This window comes from Mus pahari, chromosome 1 (genome assembly GCF_900095145.1).
Source record: "Mus pahari chromosome 1, PAHARI_EIJ_v1.1, whole genome shotgun sequence".
NCBI classification, from domain to species: domain Eukaryota; kingdom Metazoa; phylum Chordata; class Mammalia; order Rodentia; family Muridae; genus Mus; species Mus pahari.
The window spans coordinates 149,321,240-149,343,427 of NC_034590.1; the positions used below are offsets into that span (position 1 = coordinate 149,321,240).

Consider the following 22,188-nt stretch of genomic DNA (forward strand, 5'->3'; position numbering starts at 1 on the left):
TTCAGCTCCATTAATTTGTGTGTGTGTGTGTGTGTGTGTGTGTGTGTGTGTGTGTGTGTATGTGTATGTTTGTTTGTGTAATTCTTTAAAGTGAGCATTTCATTTGTCATGATTTTAAAAACTACTTAGATAACGAATTTTTACCTACAAATCATATACAACTCAAAGCACTGTCTAGGCAGAGGTCTACTTTTTACTGGCCCTAAGTAGTGACCATGCACTTGCGTGGCTTCAGTTGTAAAAGGGAGGTGATTTGGAGCAGGGGCTGTAGCGAAAGAGCAGATGGAGCATGCCCCATGATGCACAGCGACGGGACCGGAGGGTCTGTGTTAAGAGCAAACGGCTCACCGCATCGGTATAGGTGTCCTCTGCCTGCTTCCACTCGCCTCCGGGATAGCGGTTCTCATTCTGGTAGACTTCATCAGTGAACTCGGTGTGACCTGCGTCAGCCTCAGTCAGGAGGCTGTGGGCGAGAGAGGGCTCCTGTTACCGAGGGAGGCGAAATGGAACCCAACCCTAGCTATTTTACACTGTCGGGAGACTCCTACAGCCTGGAAGGACACCAGTTCCCTTCTTGTTTGAGCCCTTTAGTTTTCCCATTCCAAATTCGACTTTGAACTAAAAGCTTTTGACATTCATTCGGAGAAAGGGGGGTGGTGGGGCAGTGAGACCTAAATTATAGAGGACTCTGCTCATTGGCAAGGTTGCTCCTTCTTCTTAATTAGGATGGAGCCAGGAAAAACCATGCTGTGAGCCGCTTCCTACAGGGATCTAGAGAGTGTCTTCCATACTTCTCCTTTCTGTACAGACTTTCCAGCATTTTCTCAGTAAAACCCTTGGCTGGTAGTTCAAAGAGCAAGGAAATACTCCTCTATGGCCTCTCTATTTTTAAAAAATGGAGTGGAGGCAGGCTCGAGGCTGTGTGGAAACGTGTGCCCATGGATTGCTTGCTCGACACGACATAAACTGATGGTTTTTAAGTATATAGCCAAGACGGCTCATTTCAGACTCCAGACCCTCTTGGGCCCTTAAGCCCTCTGTACTGACTCTCCTCTGCCTTGCCAGCTTTTGCTTGGATTTAGAACTGCTTCAAAAACCCACAGTTGGAGCAAGCGTGCGTAGAGGCTTCAACCTTGTCTTAAGTTTTCTGCCAGGGACCCTCAAATGAGGGTTCTTTTTCTTCTCCTTCCTACCCTCCCTGAAATCAAACACTGGAGGGGTATCAAAAAGCAAATGGCCCCGGCCATTTGTATAAATTAAAATCATCCATCACTCCTCTGCACCCCAAAGGAGACTAAACGCTTTGGCGGCTGTCTCTGGCATCCCAGCCTTGTGTTTTTCCAGTTACAATTCTCTCTACCTTTCCCCTGTCCTCAGCTCTTTTTCTTCTGTCCAATCCAACCCCCCCCACGAGTGCACACACACACACACACACACACACACACACACACACACACACACACACACGCACGTGCCAATTCCCACCACTCTAAACAAAGCAAACAGTCTTATACCAGAAGCAGAGGTGTGTGGGCACTGGGTCAGGCAGAACAGCTTGCTTATTTTATTCCCACTTTAAGGTCCATGCGGTGACTCTAAAGACCAAGCTACAATCAGAGACCCTTACAATACAGGTCCCCAAGCGTGCCATACAAGGGAGCCAGAAGAGGGAACTCTGGGACAAATGCTGCACCAGCTTTACTTACTTACTGATGGCTAATAGAGGCTCCCTAAGCAGAGGATGCTGGGTTACTCAGCACTAGAGCTCAAACCTGGGGCTTTATGCATTCCCAGCAAGCAGCCAACCTGCTGAGCTTTGTCCCCAACCCTGCTGGCAATATTAAGAAATCTGGGATTCCCCCAGGCCTCAGGAGAAGCATTTAACTTTCTATTACTCTGTGTTTTATTTTGGAGAGCATTGAGGCAGAAACCCAGAACCTTGAACACACAAGGCAGGCAACGAACCAATGAGATGTAATATCTCCAGTACACATTTCTTTTCTTTTTCGTGATAACTTTTGAGATATAACTCACATACCACATAATTCACCTCTTTGCCATGCGCTCCCTAATGTTTCTTGAGTTGGGCAAGCGTGGCTGAGCATCGGTTTGCACGCCCTGTCATTTGCAGAAATCCGTGCCTTTGGACTAGTGCTTAGTCTCCCTAGGTCTCAGGTTCCTTGTTTGCAGAGTGAAGATCGGATTATCCTGTTTGGAGGTAGTTCTCCATGGATTCATCGCGTCTCTGTACATCTTGGCCACTGAGCACTGGTGGCCTTTGTGATGAGTGAGCGTCTCTGCAATGCTGTATGGGGAATGGTCGTGAAAGACAGAGCTAGTCTTTGCCTAGAGCAAGGGGCTAGCATGGTGCCACGCCCGCTACAAAGGAACCGGGATCTGAAATCCAGACATCCTCTCAACCCAAGTACACGGCAGGCGCACGTGCCATCTGGCCCGCTTCATGCCACTCAGTGGGAGGAGCACAGTGAACCAGAGAAAACACTGGCATTCAGTCATTTATTCTAGTTGTGGGCAATTAAAGTCCTTTTCCTCTGAACCAGGACTTCTATGTCTTCTTGCCATGATCCAGGAAATGGTGGCCAAAGCAGATATCCTTCAAATGTTTTCCCTTTATGTCATAGTTTCTCTGTATAGTCCTGGCTGTCCTGGAACTCACTCTGTAGACTAGGCTGGCCTCGAACTCAGAGATCTGCTGGCCTCCGCCTCCAAGTACTTGGATTAAAGTCATGTGCCACCACTGCCCGGCTGCCTATGGGGGGTGGGTGGGGACTGTAGTTAAGGATGAATTAGATGCTATTCAGCACACTGCCTAGTCGTGTCTGGTCCCAAGAAATTTCCTTTTCCCAAAAGTCTGGCGATTTAGACAAAAGCCAACATTCCTTCGGGGACTTGAGAAAATAGTCCCTACTTGCTGAAAGGAGTCATTGTCCTTTTCTCTGGCAAAAGGGACCTATGGCTCACCTAGTAACGTATATAGCAGGTGAATTTGAAAATGAGGTTTGGATATTACGCTTCTAGGTAGGGTAGAGGAGAAGGTTTATTGTAGGTATGGGGGGAGAGTGTAGCCAGAGGCTCCTCAATGATCCAGACTGAACCAGGCTCTGAGAGGAGGGGGTTGAGGGCAGAGAGGAGAGGAAGAGAGAGAAGGGGAGGGGACTAAGAGAGATGCCTTGGATCAAGTGGCCAAGCTACCAAGGGGCAAAAAGATGAACGCGGACAAAATGGCTGGATTATATAGGAATCAGAGAACCCGGGGGAAGGGAAGCCCAGCCCTGGGCTGGAGAGTTTAGGGTAGGAACAGGGTCTGGCAGCCAGGATGACTCTGCAACAGGTAGATGCTGAGAACCTGGCAGCTAGAATCCCCTTTGATGTGTTAAATCGGCACCTCAGTTAGCTATTTGTTTGGGCTTTGAGGTCTAATACAGAGTACATTTGTAATGGCTGCATAGCCATATCTAGATGTAGGTGTAGACAGAGTTGTACCGGCATTGAATCTGTAGCCTTGTTCATGAGAGGCAAGTAGTCTACCACTGAGTTACATACCCACTCATCTCTCCAACTGCTTTTTACTTTGTATTTTGAGACTAGGTCCCGCTAAATTGCTGAGCTTGGCTTAGTCTGCCCTCTGGGCAGACTTTGAAAGGGCAGTCCTCCTATTTTAGCCCCTGGGCAGCTGGGGTTTACAGACCGCGCTCTCCAGTTCCTGAGGTGCCTCTTATTCTTGTCTTTTGAGATTGAAGGTATTTTCCAACTTTTCTGGACTTAGTCCTACTCAGTGGGTAAAATGGTATTGATAAGGATGCTGACAGAGGGGCTGGGGAGATGGTTCGGTGGGTGAAATCTCCAGCCAGCACTCAGGCCTGATAACCTGAGCTGGAGCCCAAGAACCCGCTAAAAAGCTGGACATGGTGGTGCACAACAGTAATCCCAGCATCCCTAAGGTGAGCTGGAAGGCAGAGACAGGAGAATCACCCAGAAGCCGTGCATCATCTAGCCTGGACACAGGAACAAAAACAGTAGAAACAAAAATCCCTGGCTCAACAAGGTGTAAGGTGAGAACCGACTCTTAAAAGATGTCTTCCAATGTGTGCTGTGGTATGCATGCATCTGTACACACACTCATGTACAGACATACACACATATGTATAGACACATGTGTGTGTTATGGCATGGATGCACTTACACAAATACACACATGCACAGACACACACATGTACACACACATGAACACACATGTACACATATACACTCACATATGTACAGACACACACACACATAAACAAAACAAGTGACACAGAAATTCACATACTCACCTTCTTTCAGGGTCAACCACCCAGTCTCCTTCCCACTCCCAGCCTTTGGGAGGTAAAAAGAATTCTCTCTTGAGTTTTATTTTTCCGGTGACATCAGAGAATTTATGGCGTCCCACCAGTCCAGAGGTGCCCCACTTCCCAAACACAAGGGCTTGGTTTTCATACTGTTAAAAACAGACACAGTTGGGGAATCACTATCAAAGATCGAGAAAGTAAGCCAGCCATGAATCCAAGTGTATCCAGGACTGAGAGCAGATCATCACAGAAAGCAGTAAAAGCTATGTGTCCCTAAAAATAGGGACCTAAATTCAAGGCCTGCCTGTGTTTAGGCAACTTTGGATGAGTCACTCATCTTCCTAAGATTCTGTGTGCTCATCTGTAAACTGGGCACAACACGGTTCTTACACTTATTCTAGAATTCATATGCGCACATGGTTGTGAGTGTGTTGTGCAAACAGTGATGCACCTTGTGAGTTTTTTCCATTATTTGAATGACATTAAACAGGAGCATGTCATTGGAATATCCACAACAATCCTCATGTGTCTGCATTTCGCAGAGTTTACTTGTATGTTCACTGCTAGAGCTGGGCACATTTCTCCATTGAAATAATTAATTGGTGGTGTTACTATCCCAGGCAGGCAATACACAAGGAATACATCAGAAATATGATTCTTTTACAGGTCCTCACAGGCTCTGAGTCTTTTCTGGACTATGGCAGGTAGAACAAGAGCTTTCTGGAGAGCAATAGATGACTCTGGTTTGCAGAGTGCTCATTTCTAAGTTAAGAAAACTTGTTAGTGTGTGCAAGCCCTGACAACTTTCGGTAGTGGGTTCTTTTCTTTGACCATGTGGGCCCCAGGGATTGATAATGCGGTGATCAGCCTCAGCTACCAGCACCTGTAACCACTGAGCTGTCTTGCCATCCCGGCCATTCCCTTCTTAGAATTTATAAACCCACGATGGTCTGATCTTCATGCTTTCAATCAGGGATAGAGATGAGACTTCCCAGAGTGGTGAGTGTCCCTGTTCGGTTTAAACTCGTATGTTTATTTATCTGATGTTGACCCTACCGAGAAAATGAGTTGCCCAAGGCACAAGTAAGCTTTTGCCTACAAGGGGAGGCAGGAATGTGAGTGTGTGCCTGTTGCATTGGCGCAAAAGCGTAACAGTGCCGTCTTGGGTGCTGGTTTGAGCCTGGAAGGGAGGTCTTCCTAAATGGTCATCACAAGGAACCATGGAACTAGGATGTGCATGGCAAGGGTACAGAAGAGAGGAACAAGGTTCTCCTGTCCATTCTGCTCGGAGGCCAGCATGACACTAATGAAATCCAAGCGCGGGCCTCAGCATGGGCAACAGTGCTTCACTAAGAGTGAAGGTGGTGACCTTCAGTGGCTTTGGGGGTGTGATCTTGAGATAGCCACACTAGTACAGGATAAAAGAGGGTGTTCTTGGATGTGCACATGTGAAGTACCCCCAAAGACACCCAGAAATACGTGTGCATGCCTGTGTGTGTATCTTGTTTAGTGTGTCTTATGTTGCCACCAATACAAACGACCCATACTGGTTCTAGTGACACAAGCTGGAGAGCATCCATTTTCAAGGTCACCAGCCGGTGGTCGGCCACCTCTTTGACTTATCACATAAAAGGGATAGCCACTCTGGAGTGTTCCACTGTTGAAACCCTCAGGGGTGGGGGACCAGGGGGAGGGAGGAGGTGGAGGATGGGGAGGTGTTCCTCTTCTCATCTGTTAGACTAAGATTCTTTTGGAGGCATTTCAGGTGGAAATGATGATAGCTATAGGTAGGTAAAAAAAAAAGAGAAGACAGGTCTGTCACCAAAGGTACCATTTCAGCAAAGACGGTGAAGGTGCCTTCAGCGAAGCTATTGAACTTCTTTTCCACGGCACTTAAACCCAGCCAGATGTTCACGCGCAGCTCTGCAGGCACTTTGGGCCCGTTGGTTTTTTCTTGTGGATACTGTGGATGAACAATAACATCTTAGGTGACATGGGACAGACACTGTACGAACTGTGACGTACGCTAAAGCCCAAAGCATGCTCAACTTCTACCCTTTGCTCCACCAGACTGTTTGTATTTGCTTTGGACCCTTCAGCAAAGGCTGGATTAGCAGCTAAAGCAATAAGTTCCATGCAGCCCTGGAAAGAGCCTGGCCTTTCCCAGGTCTCTGGCCCACTTCTATCCCCAGAAACATCACTTTCTTCATTGATACGCTGTCTCTAGTTCAGTCAGTCAGTCAAAGAATCAAAATGTGAACCATAGATTCTCGCCTGGCCCCAAGATCATTTCAGGGGGGGCCTACAGGAAGAAAAGACTCTGTCTAATAGCATCAATGTGAGATTTGTCTTCTTTGTTATGTTGACATTTGCACAGATGGGACAGTGACATCCCACTTCCCCCAGCGGTAGTAAGAGCACGTAACTGTCAAGTACAGAAGATGAAATGCTTTAGTTCCACTAAAGAATTACTTTGACTTAAACTAACTAACTAACTAACTAACTAACTAACTAACTAACTAACTAAAGAACTAAAAAATAATTAAACTGGATTTTTAAAACTCAGTATAGACTACTAGTTTTGTTAAATACCCAACCCTTGGGTTTTTGGCTTCTTAATACTTGGCTTGCTAAAAGGGGAAGGTCTCACAGGTCAACTCGCACATTAGCATGGGACCGTTGTCTTGACAAAAAGCTCTGTTATAAATTGACCTAGAGAGGTGTGTGTATGTATGTGTGTGTGTGTGTGTGTGTGTGTGTGTGTGTGTGTGTGTGTGTGTGTGTTGAGACAAAGTCTCCAGTATCCTACCTTTGTTTTCTATTTTAATTTCTATTGCAACAAATACTGAGGGGTGGGGGGTGGAAGCTATATAAACAAAAGCCCTTTGGAGTCTTAAATGTTTTTGGTGTTACAAAGGAATACCCAGACTAAAAAAAATTTACTGACTCAAAAGACTTCCAAAACTAGGTAATGATGATTAACAAGGTCAATAAATACATAGAAACACGAAACCCAGCCCTGTGGTCTCTCTGATTTCCTGTGAAGCTTTATTTGCTAATAAACTGCTGACAGCAACTAGAATCCTGGTGCTAAATCAGACTCAAGCTGAGGAACCTTTGGAAGGAGATGATCACTCCATTCTATTTACACTATTTAACGTTGTCAAAGAACAACGTTAACACGTTAGAGGTCAGCAGACAGCTCCCTGTTTTCGAGAGCACACCGCCTTGGCTCTGCCTTTTCTCTTTTTAAAAATGATTTCACTGTAAAATCCAAGGAGCTCCTGTTGGAGTAGGCAGGATAGGATGCCAAAGCATGCCAAGGGGAGTGATGTTGAGTTCTTAGATGTGGCCCTAGGCCTCTGTCAGTTTTCCAAGACATTCCCAGGGAAGTTCTTCATGGGGAGGGGGTGTTCTAGGATGGAGTCCTAGTAGCAATTATCAGAACTTGCCTATATTAGAGAATCTCTGTGATGGTTGATAATGGCTGTCAACTTGACAGGATCGGAACCAACTAAAAGTCAAGATGCTAGGCATTCCTGTGAGGCATTTTCTTGATCATATTATTTAAAGTGTAAAACTATCTTAAATGTGAGCAGTACCTGCTGGTGGCAGCCCAGATAAAGGAGACAGAAGAAAGTCCTCTCTTTTTGCCTGCTTGCCTTCACTTTTGCTGGCAAATTCATCAACTTTGTTGCTGCTACTGCTGTAGTATTTCCCTACTAGTAGGACTCAGCTTCCGGCTTCCAGTGGAAACTGAAGACCAGTGGCTCTCTAGAAATCCTCTGAGCCATCAGTGCCAAACTGAGAATTCTCAGGATCCAGCCTCACAGACTAATCAGTTCCTAACTTCTTACCCTTTCTGTTTGAGACATCCATTGTTGAGCCACCCAGATCATATCATATAAACCAATCTAATAAATCCCCTCTTAAAGTGTATTTATTCTGTCGATCTGTTCTAGAAAACCTTGAACCACAACTGGCTATGCCACCCTTCGTCCCTAAACACCCACTAGCATCAATGGAAGAAGTGTATTACTTATATGAGACGTTTAGAGTAAAAATTTCATGTCAGAAAGCAAATGACAACGTCATGCTACTAATAATGTCAGAGACATCTAGAAGGGTGTCTGTGGTTGAATGCCAACCACCCTCACACCACAATAAAAATTACAGCCCCAAAAGAAGAGACCGGAACAGGTTAGAATTGATCTTGCACGTCGTAGCTATATGACAGGTAGACCATTACAAAGCAACCCATCCTTTCCCAATACAGAATGAAGGCATACCTTCAGAAGGATGGTTTGGGTTTTCCCACAGTATTTTCCAGAGGCATTCCCACCACTGGTGGAGTACAAGACTTGGTGGGCAGGGATTCGTGCGTAAGCCAGTCTTTTCTCCCCACGGATCATCCAGATGATGATGTCAGGCATACTGTTCTGAGGCTGGGCAGTGGGTCAGATGGGAAAGAAAGCAAACTCAATGAGTCTACATGTGGAGAGACCGGAGAAATAGCACTAGGCTATACACTAGGGGCTGTGGTCAAGGCCATGTCCCAGAGTCGGGAGACACCCATCTATAGTAACACTGTGATTACACGGAGCTAAGAAATGGGTTGTGGGTGGCTGGGGGAGCGAGTTCAGAGGTGTTGCCCACGCTGATCTGAAAGGTATTTCAGGAAATACCCTCTGCCTCTCAAACATCGCTTGAAGAAAGCCATTGGTAGCTATCATCAGAAAGCTTTTACCAGAAAGCTCTAAGCAGCCATCCACTGCTACGGTGAGTGTGTTTGAATGCGCTCCTCATGGCTAGATGTCTGAAGCTTTATTTGTGTCCTCTTATTGCAGGAGTGAGTTAGTTATCATATGAACAGGCATTGTGTGAGAGTAGGCCCAGTAGCAGCTCCTCTCCCTCTCCCCTTCCCCCCCCCCCACCTCTCTCTCATTCCTCTACATCTCTCCAGTGATATAACACAATAAAAAAGAAAGTCCTTGTCAGATTTAGGTCTCTCAGTCCTGACTCTCCCTGTCTCTAGAACTGTTAGAAAGAAACCTCTGCTCTTTATAACTTCCCCAGCCTGTGCTATTCTGTTACAGCAGCACAGAAGGAGCTAAGACACTACTCTAGATACCCAAGGGACAGGAGGCATCCACTTACTTTTGTTCTTTCAGTCATGGAGGTGTGGGGCATTCTATCTACACTTATCCAGCACCTACTGTATACCCCACACTCTTCTGTCCTTCCTTATGATTGTCATCTTTAAATTCCCACAACAGTTCTATGACCTAAGTGCTGTGTTTTTCTCCATTTTCCTGGTAGGGAAAATGGGCTGACCTGAGTTGAAGAGCTTGCCCAAGGTCACACATGATTTAATATTTAAATCCAGGCTTTTCCCAATCCACACTACAGTGACATTTTAATTCTCTGTGTTGTGTTCTACTACTCCATTACACAAAACGCTCTACAATAGCAGTGTGAACCAGATGCTTTTCCTACAGGCTCCTCTGGAACCCAACTCAAAATTCGGGTGACTTTCACCCCATCCCTCAGTAGCCTCCTCAGCCCGCCCAGTAAGTCCTTGGTTTTTATTATTGATCAGATCCAATCCCAGTCGCAGATATCATACCAGATGTTCCACCCACCACCTTCCCCACCCTTTCTGTCATCTGCAGAATCCTTCTGGAAACAGATGACAGCGTAACTCCAAGGTCTACCTCTTCAGTAAGCTGCATCAATTTATCAAGCCACTCCTCGATTTCCAACAAGGTGGATTTCACATCCGTGGCTTCAGATCTCATCCTCAGAGCTGCCTCATGTATCTGGGAGAGAAACCTGGATCGCAACTTGCAGATCTGAGTATCCAGAACCGTGACGTTGGCTTTTCCTTCTGTGGCAGGCAAGGCGTATCTATAAGGAATGGAGAGAAGAGAAATAAAACCTAAGAATGACATTCTAGGCCTCAAAACTAAGTCCACTTACGTTTGCCCACATGTTTAGTGTATGGCTGCACGCCATTTCACGTAGATTGAAATGACAGCGATCTCCTGATTCTACAGGGCTGCTTGGTTTAAACTGTAGTTGAGGATGTCTCTGTGGCACGGGAGACACAAATTTTAAAGCACCAAAGTTTAAATATTCCCAGTGCCATCCTCTTCATCCCAGTCATCCTTGTAGACGGTTCTCAGAGAGCTCCAGAAGATAGGAGGGACCCCTTGGATAGGACAATTTCCAGCCAAGTTGAGAGTCCCCAAGAAAAACAGGGACAGCTGAATGAGTGACTCAGATTAGCCCCATGTCAACTGTGCCTTCTTCTCCCTGTGACAGTAGGTGAGACCACAGGGAAAGACTGTCACCAGTACCAGGAAATTCGACTCATTGCCCCCACTTAGAATTTACCGTCATTTGCATGCCACCCCACTCCTTATATGAAGGATATCCTAACATGGTTTTCCTCAAACATGGAATTTCCGGCGACGGAACATTTAGAAAGATGCCAGCTTGCTTCTTTGAAGCCTGTTTGTGTTCTCATGCCTGAGCTTTCTTCGGCAAATCACAGGCGTTTTCCAAGAAAAAGCTGTCACTGTATGTTTTTGTTTGATTTCATTAACTACTGTGGCCTCATGTATATAAAGGGTTACGATCCTGCCGTGGCCACGGAAGGCAAACATTCACGAGAGTGCTGTTGAGCTCGGAAGTCACACTTGAGCCCTTGGAAAGTGAGAAGTTAGCCGTTACGTGGGTAAATCCTTCCCAGGGTCACTGGGGTCTCCCTGCTTTCTTATCTGTAATGAAGAGGTCACTCCTTAGGGTCCCCTAAGTCTCTCAGCTTTGAGTGCTCACAAAGCCAGCGGCGCTTGATTTTAGCTGTGTGTCAATGACCTGAATCAACCACTAGGAGGCGCAAGAGGACAGGATGACTAAGGGCCTTACCCTAGAAGGGGAAATGTCTGCTTCCTGAGAGGTGTACTCCATGTTCTTTTTTTTTTTTCCGACCTTCCCTCTTCGCGGCTTTATCAGCCAACATTTAAGATGAGGTTGGAATGAGTCACTTTCCCTTTTGATTTCTAAATGCCAAAAGTTACTTCTTCAAGTCACAGCTCTGAAATGTCCTCTGGCTAAGTCTGTGTCCTAGCTTTGTCTAACCTGGTGTGTGTGTGTGTGTGTGTGTGTGTGTGTGTGTGTGTGTGTGTGTATTGTTATTGTTCCTTGTTTATTTTTTAGTGAATAATGAATTTGCATGTCATCCTTGCTTAGGGCCCGTTCTAACTATCTGTTACTCCTGTTTTTAGTGTTAACTGTTTCTGAAGGACTGCAGAGTGCTCGAAACACTTAACAACAACAACAACAAAAGCAAGCTATTTCTAAAGACATGAATTAGGAACACTGTTCTGAGTGGTGGAAGCCATGCTCCTATCTCCCTGTGGAAGTCAGGAGTCCTTCTTCAGGAGGGTTAGCTCAGGCTATTTCTCTTCCCTCTTCCACACCCCCATCCTTTGCCTCAGGCTGCCGGGCCAGCTTCCCGTAGTCCAGCCTGGGCCTCCTTGGGCTACTTTAGACTTGGGCACCAAACCAGAGAATGGAGGTTTTCTGGGTGATTCAGAAACTTCTCCTGGGTTGGGGTGGGACATTCAAGGAGCCCAAAACAATGCTCAAACACATTTTTTTTTTTTTTCAGAGAAGTACTTGACAAGATTCGAGAAGCACTTAACAGTCTTAGAATTCAGGGCATGCCGGGGACGTGGAGCTAGGAAGAGGGTCACTGTACCTCGTGTCTTCTATGACTTCATCTATCAGCTTCAGCCACACCTCCGCCAACTGGCTTGCAGGAACTTTACCTTGGATCCCCGATTTTACAGCCTCTATGTTTGATTGCTGAAGAATCAAGAAAGAAGAGAGATAACTGATTGCTCTGCCATTATACCCAAGAAAGTGTTATTTCCAAGGCAGGGTAGAGGGTGGGTAGAGGGGTAGGGACATAAAAAGAATTAGTTACAGAAAGCCAGAGGGCTTTGTTCTCACTTGCTGATATTTACCATAGCTTCGTGCTATTTACTTTTATTCAAAATGCAATCAACACTGATAAGTTTAAGCAACAAAGAAAGCCTTGTCTTGTATTTTGACCTTTGGAGCTATGTAAATATTTTATGTACTCCAAAAATAAACAGAAAGAAACCATCAGGAATAGGTGAGAGAACCCTCAAAAGGATATATGTGGACACAGTATGGACTCAGTTATATTTCAGATGGACAGTTGAACTAACCCACGTAACCTATGTAAACAGCATTTTAACTACCTGTCCTTAGTTTCAAGGCAAAGGCAACCCAACTGTGTATCAAACTTGAATCACTGTGAACTTGTTCACAGTGGCTGATGTATGGAGTTTAAGTTTGAACAAACGAACTATTACAGTTAGGATAGCAGAAGCTGGAATCTCACTGTAGGCAGGAGTTTTAATCTTACTACCAAGGTAAGTCCTTGGTGGTAGATTAAAATTGGAGGCAACGTTCTGGCCTTCAACATTTTAACAGATATAGAAATATATACATATATCTGTGTGTATGTATGTACATGCACACGCATATGAGTGTGACCATGAACTTCTTGGCTGGCAAGGCCTAGAAGCAACAATATAGCAGTAGCCGTGTGCACTCTAGAATCCAGAGCCTGGTTTTGAAGTGTCACTTCCTATTAAAAGAACCACAGCATCTTAGAGAGATGGTTATTTCAGGCCAGGGCTGGAGTTGAGAAAGTGCAAGCAAGGCCCAGAACACGCTGATGTGCTAGAGTTGAGCATCTGCCAACAGATGGGGAAGGGAGTGCCCGCTAGGCCTAGCCAAAGTCCTGGTTATGGAAAGCCACTCTCTTTGTCACCACTAACCTGAGCTCAGACAACTTGATCAGTGGAGGGAGATAATAAGGAGAAGCAGGGCAACAACAACAACAACAACAAAAAAAAACAAACCTGAGGAATGGCCTCAACATAATTAGAAGTTTGGTCAATTCTCCACCAAAAACTAACAAAAAAATATAGTATTTTAAGCTGGAGAGATGGCTCAGCAGTTAAGAGCACTGACTGCTCTTTCAGAGATCCTGAGTTCAATTCCCAGCAACCACATGGTGGCTTACAACCATATATAATGGGATCTGATACCCTCTTCTGGTGTGTCTGAAGACAGTGACAGTGTACTCATAAACATAAAATAAGTAAATAAATCTAAAAAAATATTTTATTTCAATTTCAACTTTATTTTTATAAATGTTAATTTTAAATTTTATAAATTAAAACATACACATTAATTTAAATTTTTTCCCATTTTTTATTTTGTGTGCATGAGTGTTTTGCCTACTTGTATGTCTGTGCACCACACATATGCCTGGTACTTTTGGAAGCCAAAAAAGGGCAACAGATCCCTTGGAATGGGAGCTACAGGTGATTGTGAGCTGCCATTGAGTTCCAGGAAGAGAACCCAGGTCCTCTGGGAGAGCAGCAAACACTCTTAGTCACAGACCTATCTATCCATTCCCTTCCACTTCATCTTTACTAAATGGGAAATTACCCTGAAGTTCAATTATCCTTCTATATTGGTGCTCCCACCCCCAACACCTGGAGGCCTTTTATTTGTATGTTTGCCTCGCCATGGTCTGTGGTGTTCCCTGGGACTGTCAGCAAAATGAAACCAAGTGATGGGTTTGAGCTGCGTGTTCAATCTGGGGCTGATCACCCCACACTCGTGATCACTCGCTGTCTGTGAGGTTCAGGACAATCTTCCCAGCTCTGTAGTCATCAATGCTTTCAAATTCCCCAATGCAACCATGCCCCTCACCACAGACAGAAGCCAGACTGTGACTATGGAACCTAATAAAGACCTGGCACATGCCTTGTTGCTATTCTTGAGGGCATCAGCCAGGACATTCACATGCACCATTTTGGTGGAAAAGAAAAATGGTAGAAATATATATATATCTTTGATACAAAACTGCCTGTATATAAAAAAGCAATATTTTTTTTTGCTATGTAGTTTTTATCAGATATTTTCTTATACATCTTGTTCTAGCATTTATAAAAATGATATTAATATAAACTGAAATTATTTTATTAACTTATTTTAATCACATATTAATGAGGTTAATGTGATATTTCCACACATATGAGATGGATTGATTATGTCCCAACACCCTTTCCCCCCCCACACTCTAAATTTATATTAAGGCTGGATGGATTTTATAGAAGTAACTTAGTATCTTAAATTAAGTAGAAATGTCCCAAATGTGCCACCTTTCTCCTCATTATGGTAGCCTACCAATGTCAAAAAGACGATCGATCACATGTCTGTTCTTATGCAGCTCTACCAGAGGGACCCCTCCCCTCAACCTCCTCCAGGCTTCAGAGGAGTGCTCCCCAAGTCTGAAGCAAGAGCAGAAACTGGCAGCCCTGGTTCTTCCCGTAGCAGAAACTATCTCTGTAATAGGAGCAAAGATGTACAAGTGGCACCCAGCTTCTGGAACAAAACATCCTTTATATGCAAATCCTCTGCCCTCTAGCCTTCTTCCTCCCCCCCCCCCTTTCTCCGTAAGAGAGCCTTCATCCTGGCATGTGCTCACACAAACCTAAGACTAGACTTCCCTGTGGTGGGTGTGGCTGTACAACTGGAGTTCTGCTGAATGGAAAGTGAGCAGAAATCTGGGTATGACTTCCAGATTTTTTTCTAATGAGAGGCTCTTGTCACCTTCCCATGTTTTTTCCTCCCCTTAGGCTGGAGGGTGGATATCCTGGTAAGGCTGTCTCTAAGGGATGGACTGAGGTAACTCCTTAGTAAAGGTTAGGACGGCCGGGGGAAAGAGTGGGAACCAGTACTGGTGAACTTCTACAAGCTCTGAACCATTTCCTCAGTCGTTATTGAATTGCTCTATTGTTGACCATTGTGTGTTTAAGCTCTTGTGCTACAGTTGCCAAGCTTGTATATTACCCTGTGCTTACCTTACTGTCTGCTAAAAGGAAATGCTGGACAGATAACTCACCAGCCTTTCTGCCATGACGAGGAGAGTGTTCACTGCATCCAGGCGGTGACTAATATCCTCCCAGTAGGAAGTCAGGGTGACAACGGGCTTTGTGTGGGCCCAAGGTAAGTAGTAATAGTAGTTCCCTGGTAAGGAGTGTCAGGAGTCAGTGAATACTTGAAGAGGACAACATATTTGTTACATAGGCGTGTGGACAGAGCTACTCATTAATCCATAGGCCCGGGGAATGGTCTTCGCTAAGGTTTGTTTGCTGTGTAGGGAGCTGGAGATTAAACCCAGGGCCTCATACAAGCTGGGACAGTTTTCTATTGCTGAGCCAAATTCGGGCGCTATTCTGACTCATCCACTTTAATCAGCTAAGCAACAGAGGAATAGATGGTTCATCCTTCTGTTTTGTAAATCTTTCTAAAACACCAGCACAGGGAGGACCACCATATTAGGAACCCTTTGCGGTTCAGGATCACACAGCTGAGCATCCGTGATCGTTACAGCATATGTGGTAGAGAGGAGAGCACTGGAGGTTAGACTCACGGTTTCTCCAAGGAACGGTGCTTTTAAATGATTGCTTTTGCTGGAAGAAGAACAACCCCGCCCCACACCCTGTTCTTTGCAAACCTCGGCTGCCCATATGGGGTTGGCATTACTCGGAGGCTTTCTGCAATTAAGACTAAAAGCCTCACATTTTCTAGGGCATTGCATGTTTTAAACTAGCTCGTACAAAAAAATTTAGGTAAAAATATAGCAGTTCTGTTGGACTGTTTATGTGTACCGAGCCATATACATGAACACACAATTAAAAAGAAAAAAAAACCAAAATCTTTTAAAAGAGAACTAGGTGACAGGACTGGGTGAGTATTGGTGAGAATCACCTTGGCTTTTCCAGTGTCTGAGCCAGAATGCCACCATTGTCAACCACCGGATCTCAGGGGGATTTGCACTTAGTGGGGTCTAGCTTTAGGGAGTGTGGTATTTAGTGGGGGATCATCATTTTGGGATTTTATGAACTCTAGTGTCCAGCCTGGGGCACTGTTCCATGGATTTAGCGACTCTTGTGGGTACCAAAAATCCAATGCTCTTTCTTCCATTGACTAATGAGACGCTGAGGATAATGGCCCTCAGAGTGAAAATCCAGTGCATGCTTCTTGTCCTGGAGTGTGCCCTCTGTACGCATGAATAAGAGAGAACTTCACACTAGGCTTACCATCAAATACTGCGCGGCTGTACTGAGTGGTTGATGCCAAAGGTTTACAGGTTGCATCAAACTTGTTGCCGTAGTTGCCAATGCTGACCTCAAACTGAATGGCCTCTCCAACGTCTTGCAACATGGTGGCCGAGTGGAACACGGCCGACAGGCTGTACTTCCGCCTTCGCTGGTACTTCTGAAAAGTAGGAATAGACATAAGGTTCAGTACCACTTCGTGTGTCTGTATTTGTATGTGAAGATGAAATGCGAAGCCTAGTTGATTAGTGCTATACTAAATGTCATAGGGCTATGTTCTTGGATCAGTCAACTCTCCTCATGTAGGTGGGCAGAGACTAAAGTAGTAGGATTATCACCATGGCAATGATTGACAGAGGGGGGAAAACAGTGTACATGTCTACAGGTCATGCTTCAAACAAGTTATGTTGCTGTGGAATGGGGTGAAAACTCATAACTACTTAAGTAAGTCTTAGTGTGAGCATAGGAAAGGGGAGGGTTTGATTTTATTATTACTTACTTTGCTGGTGATTAAACTCAGACCTTTATATGTGCTAAGCATGTACTCTACCAGGGAAATATATCCTCTGCTCCAAGTGGATATATTTAAAATGAATTCATTAAATAAATACTTTTTAATATTGATGCACATGAAGACGGTCTAGAAAAATATAACAGCAATACTATCATAGAAGGCAGAGAGAGATGGCAACTTTATTTTCTGACTTATATGTGTTTGATAATTCGAATCACTTAAGTATTAATTTTCTAATCAAAAATAACAATAAAGATTTTAATTTTCAATTTAAAAATGAGTGAATTATATTCTCTTTCTCTCTTGCACCCTCAGTCACTCTCTGTCTCTCTCTCTCTCTGTCTCTCTCTCTCCCCTTTGAGTAACTTGACTGATCCTTTCTTTCTCTTTCTATCTATACCACGGCCTTCATTCAATTGAATGACTCACTAATTGTGGGTGGGGCTTCCTTGTATGAGGCCAAAAAATTGGACACCTATTTACAGAGATACCCAGACAATGGCCTCAAAAACATTCAAAAGCAAAACAAAACTAAACCGAGATTCTTTTTATTTATTAAGCATAACCAGACATAATAATTTACAAGCTTTTCCTTTCTTGCTGATGCTCCTTTGAGCTATCACAGCAGTCATTCCAGTTCCCCAGGGCTCCAGAGGAGGCATCTACTTTACATCACTAAATGAAGTTAAAGGGAGAGCCTTCCCCATGCATCCTACCTACTGCAGTGATTGGAAGTCCTCTGTACCCTCTCAGAATCAAAAGACACTTTCCCCCTCAAATCAATCAAAACCAAGCGAACATCTTGCTACTGTCTAGTCATTGATCATGGCTTATTTGTCACTGTGCTAATAGTTGTTGAGAATTTATACAATGTATTTTGTACTGTTCATCCCCCTCAACTCCTCCCAGGTCCTATGGCTTAATTTAAATTGTTCTTTTCTTTTGAAAACATGTTTACTTGTGTGTGTGTGTGTGTGTGTGTGTGTGTGTGTGTGTGTGTGCCTGAGTGCCTTGTATGTATGTGAACCAAGTCTTTCCAGGAGCCACAGGGGTCATAAAAGTGTTGGGCACCCTAAAACTGGAATTACAGACAGTTGTAGGTCCTCATATGTGTAGTAGTAATCAATTCTCTGCAAGAGAAGTAAGTGATCCTAAATGCTGAGTCGTCTCTCCAGCCCTCTGACCCCCAAACCAATGATCTTTTCCTAACAAAACATAAATGTGTGTCTCCATCACTATATAGAGGGCACTTTCCCCGTTACACAACACTTTTAAAAACCATGGTGTGATATATATATATATATACCATTTTTGGAGTCTGCTTCAAGAGATCAAGTAAATTCACATCACTGTGCTATAATCACCAACCACCCACCCAGGCATAGAATTCTTTTCACATTGCAGAGCTGACATTCAAATAAAAAATCTCCATTTCTCCCTTCCTCCAGCCCCTGGCAACTACCATTCTCTTTCTGCCTCTGAATTTGAGTACACTAGCTTCTTTGACTGTGTGGTATGTAGTTATCCTGTGCTGAGAGTAATTCACTTAGCACAATGTCTTCTATATCATCCACGCTGTGGCACATATACTTTCCCCTTTCCCCAGTACTATTTTGTTGTATGAAAACACTTCATTTGTTTATCCAGTCACCCAGTGCTGGACACACACACATACACACACACACACACACACACACACACACACACGCAGCTTCCACCTTTTGGCTGTGATGAACAACACTGGGTGTGCATGCTCCTGCTTCCAAACCCCTTGAGTCTGCACTAACTGCTAGATTCTATAGCAATTCTATTTTTATTTTGTGGGGTCTGCTTCAAGAACATGTTTTATTTCGATGTGAGACAAGCTCTCACTGTGCCTTGGCTGGCTTTGAAGTCACAACCCTCTTGGTTCAGTCTCTAGGTGCTGGTATTATAAATATGCCTTGCCATGCCTGGCTGTCGTGAGAACTTTTATCATCTTGTAGTCTTGTAGAGGTAGAAGGAGAAGAGAACAGTCCCCTAGTTAGCTCATGGCCGTGAAGTCACCATTTTGGAGAAAGGCGATTTTGTTCTAGCAGAGAGAGCAGAGCCCTCTAAGAAGGTTCTGTCAGAAGCTCCTCCTCCGAGCCCTTGCAGAATTCTTTCTAAGTCACTGGCTGCAACCTCAGCTTCACTTTCAATTTTAGTCATAATTTTATATGCAACATAACTTCTCCTTTATAAAATACTAAGAATGATTTAAGAAAAGGGAAGTTGTTTTTTTTTAAAAAAAGGAAATATAGTTTGGACCCTGAGTCAGATGGAATTTCTAGACTTGGCTAACTGAAGTGAGACAACCCCCTCCCTCCCACGGTGTGAGACCATCACCGTGCATGAGGTGGGGTTCTGGGCAGATCCAAAAGAAGAAAAGGATCTGATCACGACAACCACCTTGTCCTGCTTTATGATGAAGCCATAATAAAAGAAAAGTATGACTAGTACAAATAACTTCCTTCTTTTAAATCCTTAGAAAATTCACATTTACACTTCCAATTCTCCCAGTATTCTTGAATCATGTGTAATTGAGGGGGCTTCATTGCAAGCATGGCTCAGCAGCACAGGCTCCTGATAAATGGCTTCAGTGTCCCCAGTTCTTCCAGTGCCAAAGCAGTGACTAAGCTAAGGATGCTTTTAAGATCAAATATCCAGGCTTAAGCTCCCCAGGTCACTGGTGCCACCACAAGCTCCTGCTACTACGCCTTCCTTACCATGATGGAACGTACTCTCGAACTGTAAGCCAAAATCAACCCCTCTTTTCTAAAGTTGCCTTTGTCCAGTATTTTGTCACAGCAACAGAAACAAACAAACAAAACACCCCAAACCTAACACGGGATCCAGAAGGAAGGATCGTGATTGATATGGTACTTATCAATTAAGCCAGGGTCCACCGAGAACAAAGAAAGAGCGTGGGGTACTCACTGAATGGGGAAGACTCTGCATCTGCCTGAGTTTGCCCTACACGCAGACATCCAAGCCAAGATTCCATCAGAAACCCCGGGATGTTCTCATGCAATGCCCGCACAGTTGTCCACAGAAGCCTTCCCAGGTCCCTCACACTTATCACCACGGACGTGCCCTAATTCCTAATCCCTTCACTCTGGAGGTTAGATTTGAACATATGACTTCTGGGGTGACAAAAATGCTCAGACCATACTAACGTACAGGGTCTGTCTTTCTGAGATTATAGTGATTCTCTGAATACAACAGCCTCATCACATTTTGGAATATCCCCAGGAATTATAACAAAGTAACTGGAAATTAGGGGTTGGGGGGCAATTTCTGATCTTAATGCAGAGTTGCTGCACCTGTTTTGGGATGAATGGACCATAGAATCTCACTCTCCCTGCTGAGCATGCCCTGTGCTTGAGTAGGTATACTAGGGTGGGGTGGGGTGGGGTGGGGAGTGTATTCATATACTCGCCTTTGAGGATACTTGATTTAAAGTCTCAGCTTAGCACAGCCATGCCATACTATACACCAAGAGACAGGAATAACTCAGGAATAATCAAAACCTAAATCTAAGAACAGTACTATGGCATTTACTGGAGAATACATACATACATAAATTTATACATATACATATATATCTGGGCTTAGGAAGGACTAGAGATTTCTTAACAGTTATCTCCTAATGGCTTATTTTAATAGCCTGTGAACCTGCTTTAAGAAATTGGCTAAGTCTTAGAAAAACTGTAAGACGTTCTGGATTCTAGAGGCAGACATATGAACGTACATTCAAGACAGATCACACATCCTTCTTTTGGGCAATCTTCATGGGTGGATTTAAAAGCAAATGCCTCCTATAGTTCTTTTACTATTTATATTACCCAAATTGAATCGTTCTATATGGTAACATAAACTTCCAGGACAGCAGTTTTGCCCAGGCTATGATCTTTGCTAACTTGCTTTCCCCACCCCACCCTCTCATCCCCTGTGTTCAGTTGTGCCCTGTGCCTTGTTCCCAGAAGAGACAAAGTGAGGGGTGAAGAGAAATGCAACCTCAGGAACAATAGGGGAACATTATCCTCCGCTCTTGAAGGAGCCAAAGAACCGAAATTGGTGCAACCCAAAGGCTGAGCTCCAGATGTCCCAAACGCCGAGCGTTTATGATGGGAAAGTCCATCAGCACTGCTCTAGGCACTAGCCTGATCTAATCGTCCTAGTGGGAGTCAGTGGACAAGGCCATGGAGGGTGGGGGAGAGAAGGGTCTTGCTACAGTAAGTAGATATTCTTCCTGTTGGTCAGCCTAAAAGGGGTCAGATCTTATAACTGCCAGACATTGTTGACTTCAAGGAAGAAAACTGCCCTGGCTCAGCTGAGAGCTCATGAGAGCCAGGCCTGGAAGCTGAGATAAGAAGGTGCTCAAGGCACTAACTGGGCCAAGCCATAGGAAGGCAGGTTGGAAACGGACAGGAAGGCTGATCAACAGACAAGAGAGCTGCCTGAGCTCACGACTCTGAGAGCAGCCACTTCATGTCAGCCATGCTGCTGTTCACTTGATTCAGAACTGACATCTTTGTAAAGTTGCTGCTTAGTTTCTCTACAACATGGGAAAATGAGAGAAATGTCCAGTTCCAAGAAACGGAGGGCGTGTCAGCCTGAGAGAGTTGATGGCCCAGGGCCATCTAGAATAAGCCGGGAGAGGCCCTGGGTGGAGGAGTGTCTGTGAGTCAGTTGCTCTCCCAAACAGTTCAGATGTGTGTGTCTCAAGAATGGTGACCTGGGAGTCTCGGAAACGGAGAGGTGAACTTAGAAGACTTCCTGTCTTGAAGGAAAAAGGGACTTAGAGCCATTGTAATGTCAGCAGGAAGCAGGCATGTCCTTATCGCTATGAAACCGGAGATGTAGCAGCTGCCTGTGAAAGTGGGAACGGGGTAACTGGGAACGGGGTAACTCTGGTACCTAAGTCATCCAGGGGAAGGGGCTCTTCCTCACAACCTCAACCTCTCCACCCAAGGGGACTGTCTGGGCACCCTGTTCTTATGAACATATATGTGGTGGTCTGGGCACCCTGTTCTTATGAACATATATGTGGTGGTCTGGGCAC

The 22,188-nt window shown here is 44.6% G+C and overlaps 1 protein-coding gene across 4 annotated transcripts in view; it reads right to left on the reverse strand.

The window, feature by feature from the left end:
* Myof (myoferlin) overlaps positions 1 to 22,188 on the reverse strand; it is a 147,459-nt gene that overhangs the window by 49,261 nt on the left and 76,010 nt on the right. For all 4 annotated transcript variants that reach the window (XM_021211174.1, XM_021211167.1, XM_029535054.1 and 1 more), the window contains 8 exons: positions 16,571 to 16,748; positions 15,370 to 15,494; positions 12,115 to 12,221; positions 10,064 to 10,256; positions 8,639 to 8,794; positions 6,181 to 6,312; positions 4,335 to 4,498; positions 349 to 463 (listed from right to left, as the gene is read on the reverse strand). In XM_021211174.1, coding sequence (XP_021066833.1) covers positions 349 to 463; positions 4,335 to 4,498; positions 6,181 to 6,312; positions 8,639 to 8,794; positions 10,064 to 10,256; positions 12,115 to 12,221; positions 15,370 to 15,494; positions 16,571 to 16,748 — 1,170 coding nt within the window. The remainder of the gene's footprint in view (positions 1 to 348; positions 464 to 4,334; positions 4,499 to 6,180; positions 6,313 to 8,638; positions 8,795 to 10,063; positions 10,257 to 12,114; positions 12,222 to 15,369; positions 15,495 to 16,570; positions 16,749 to 22,188) is intronic.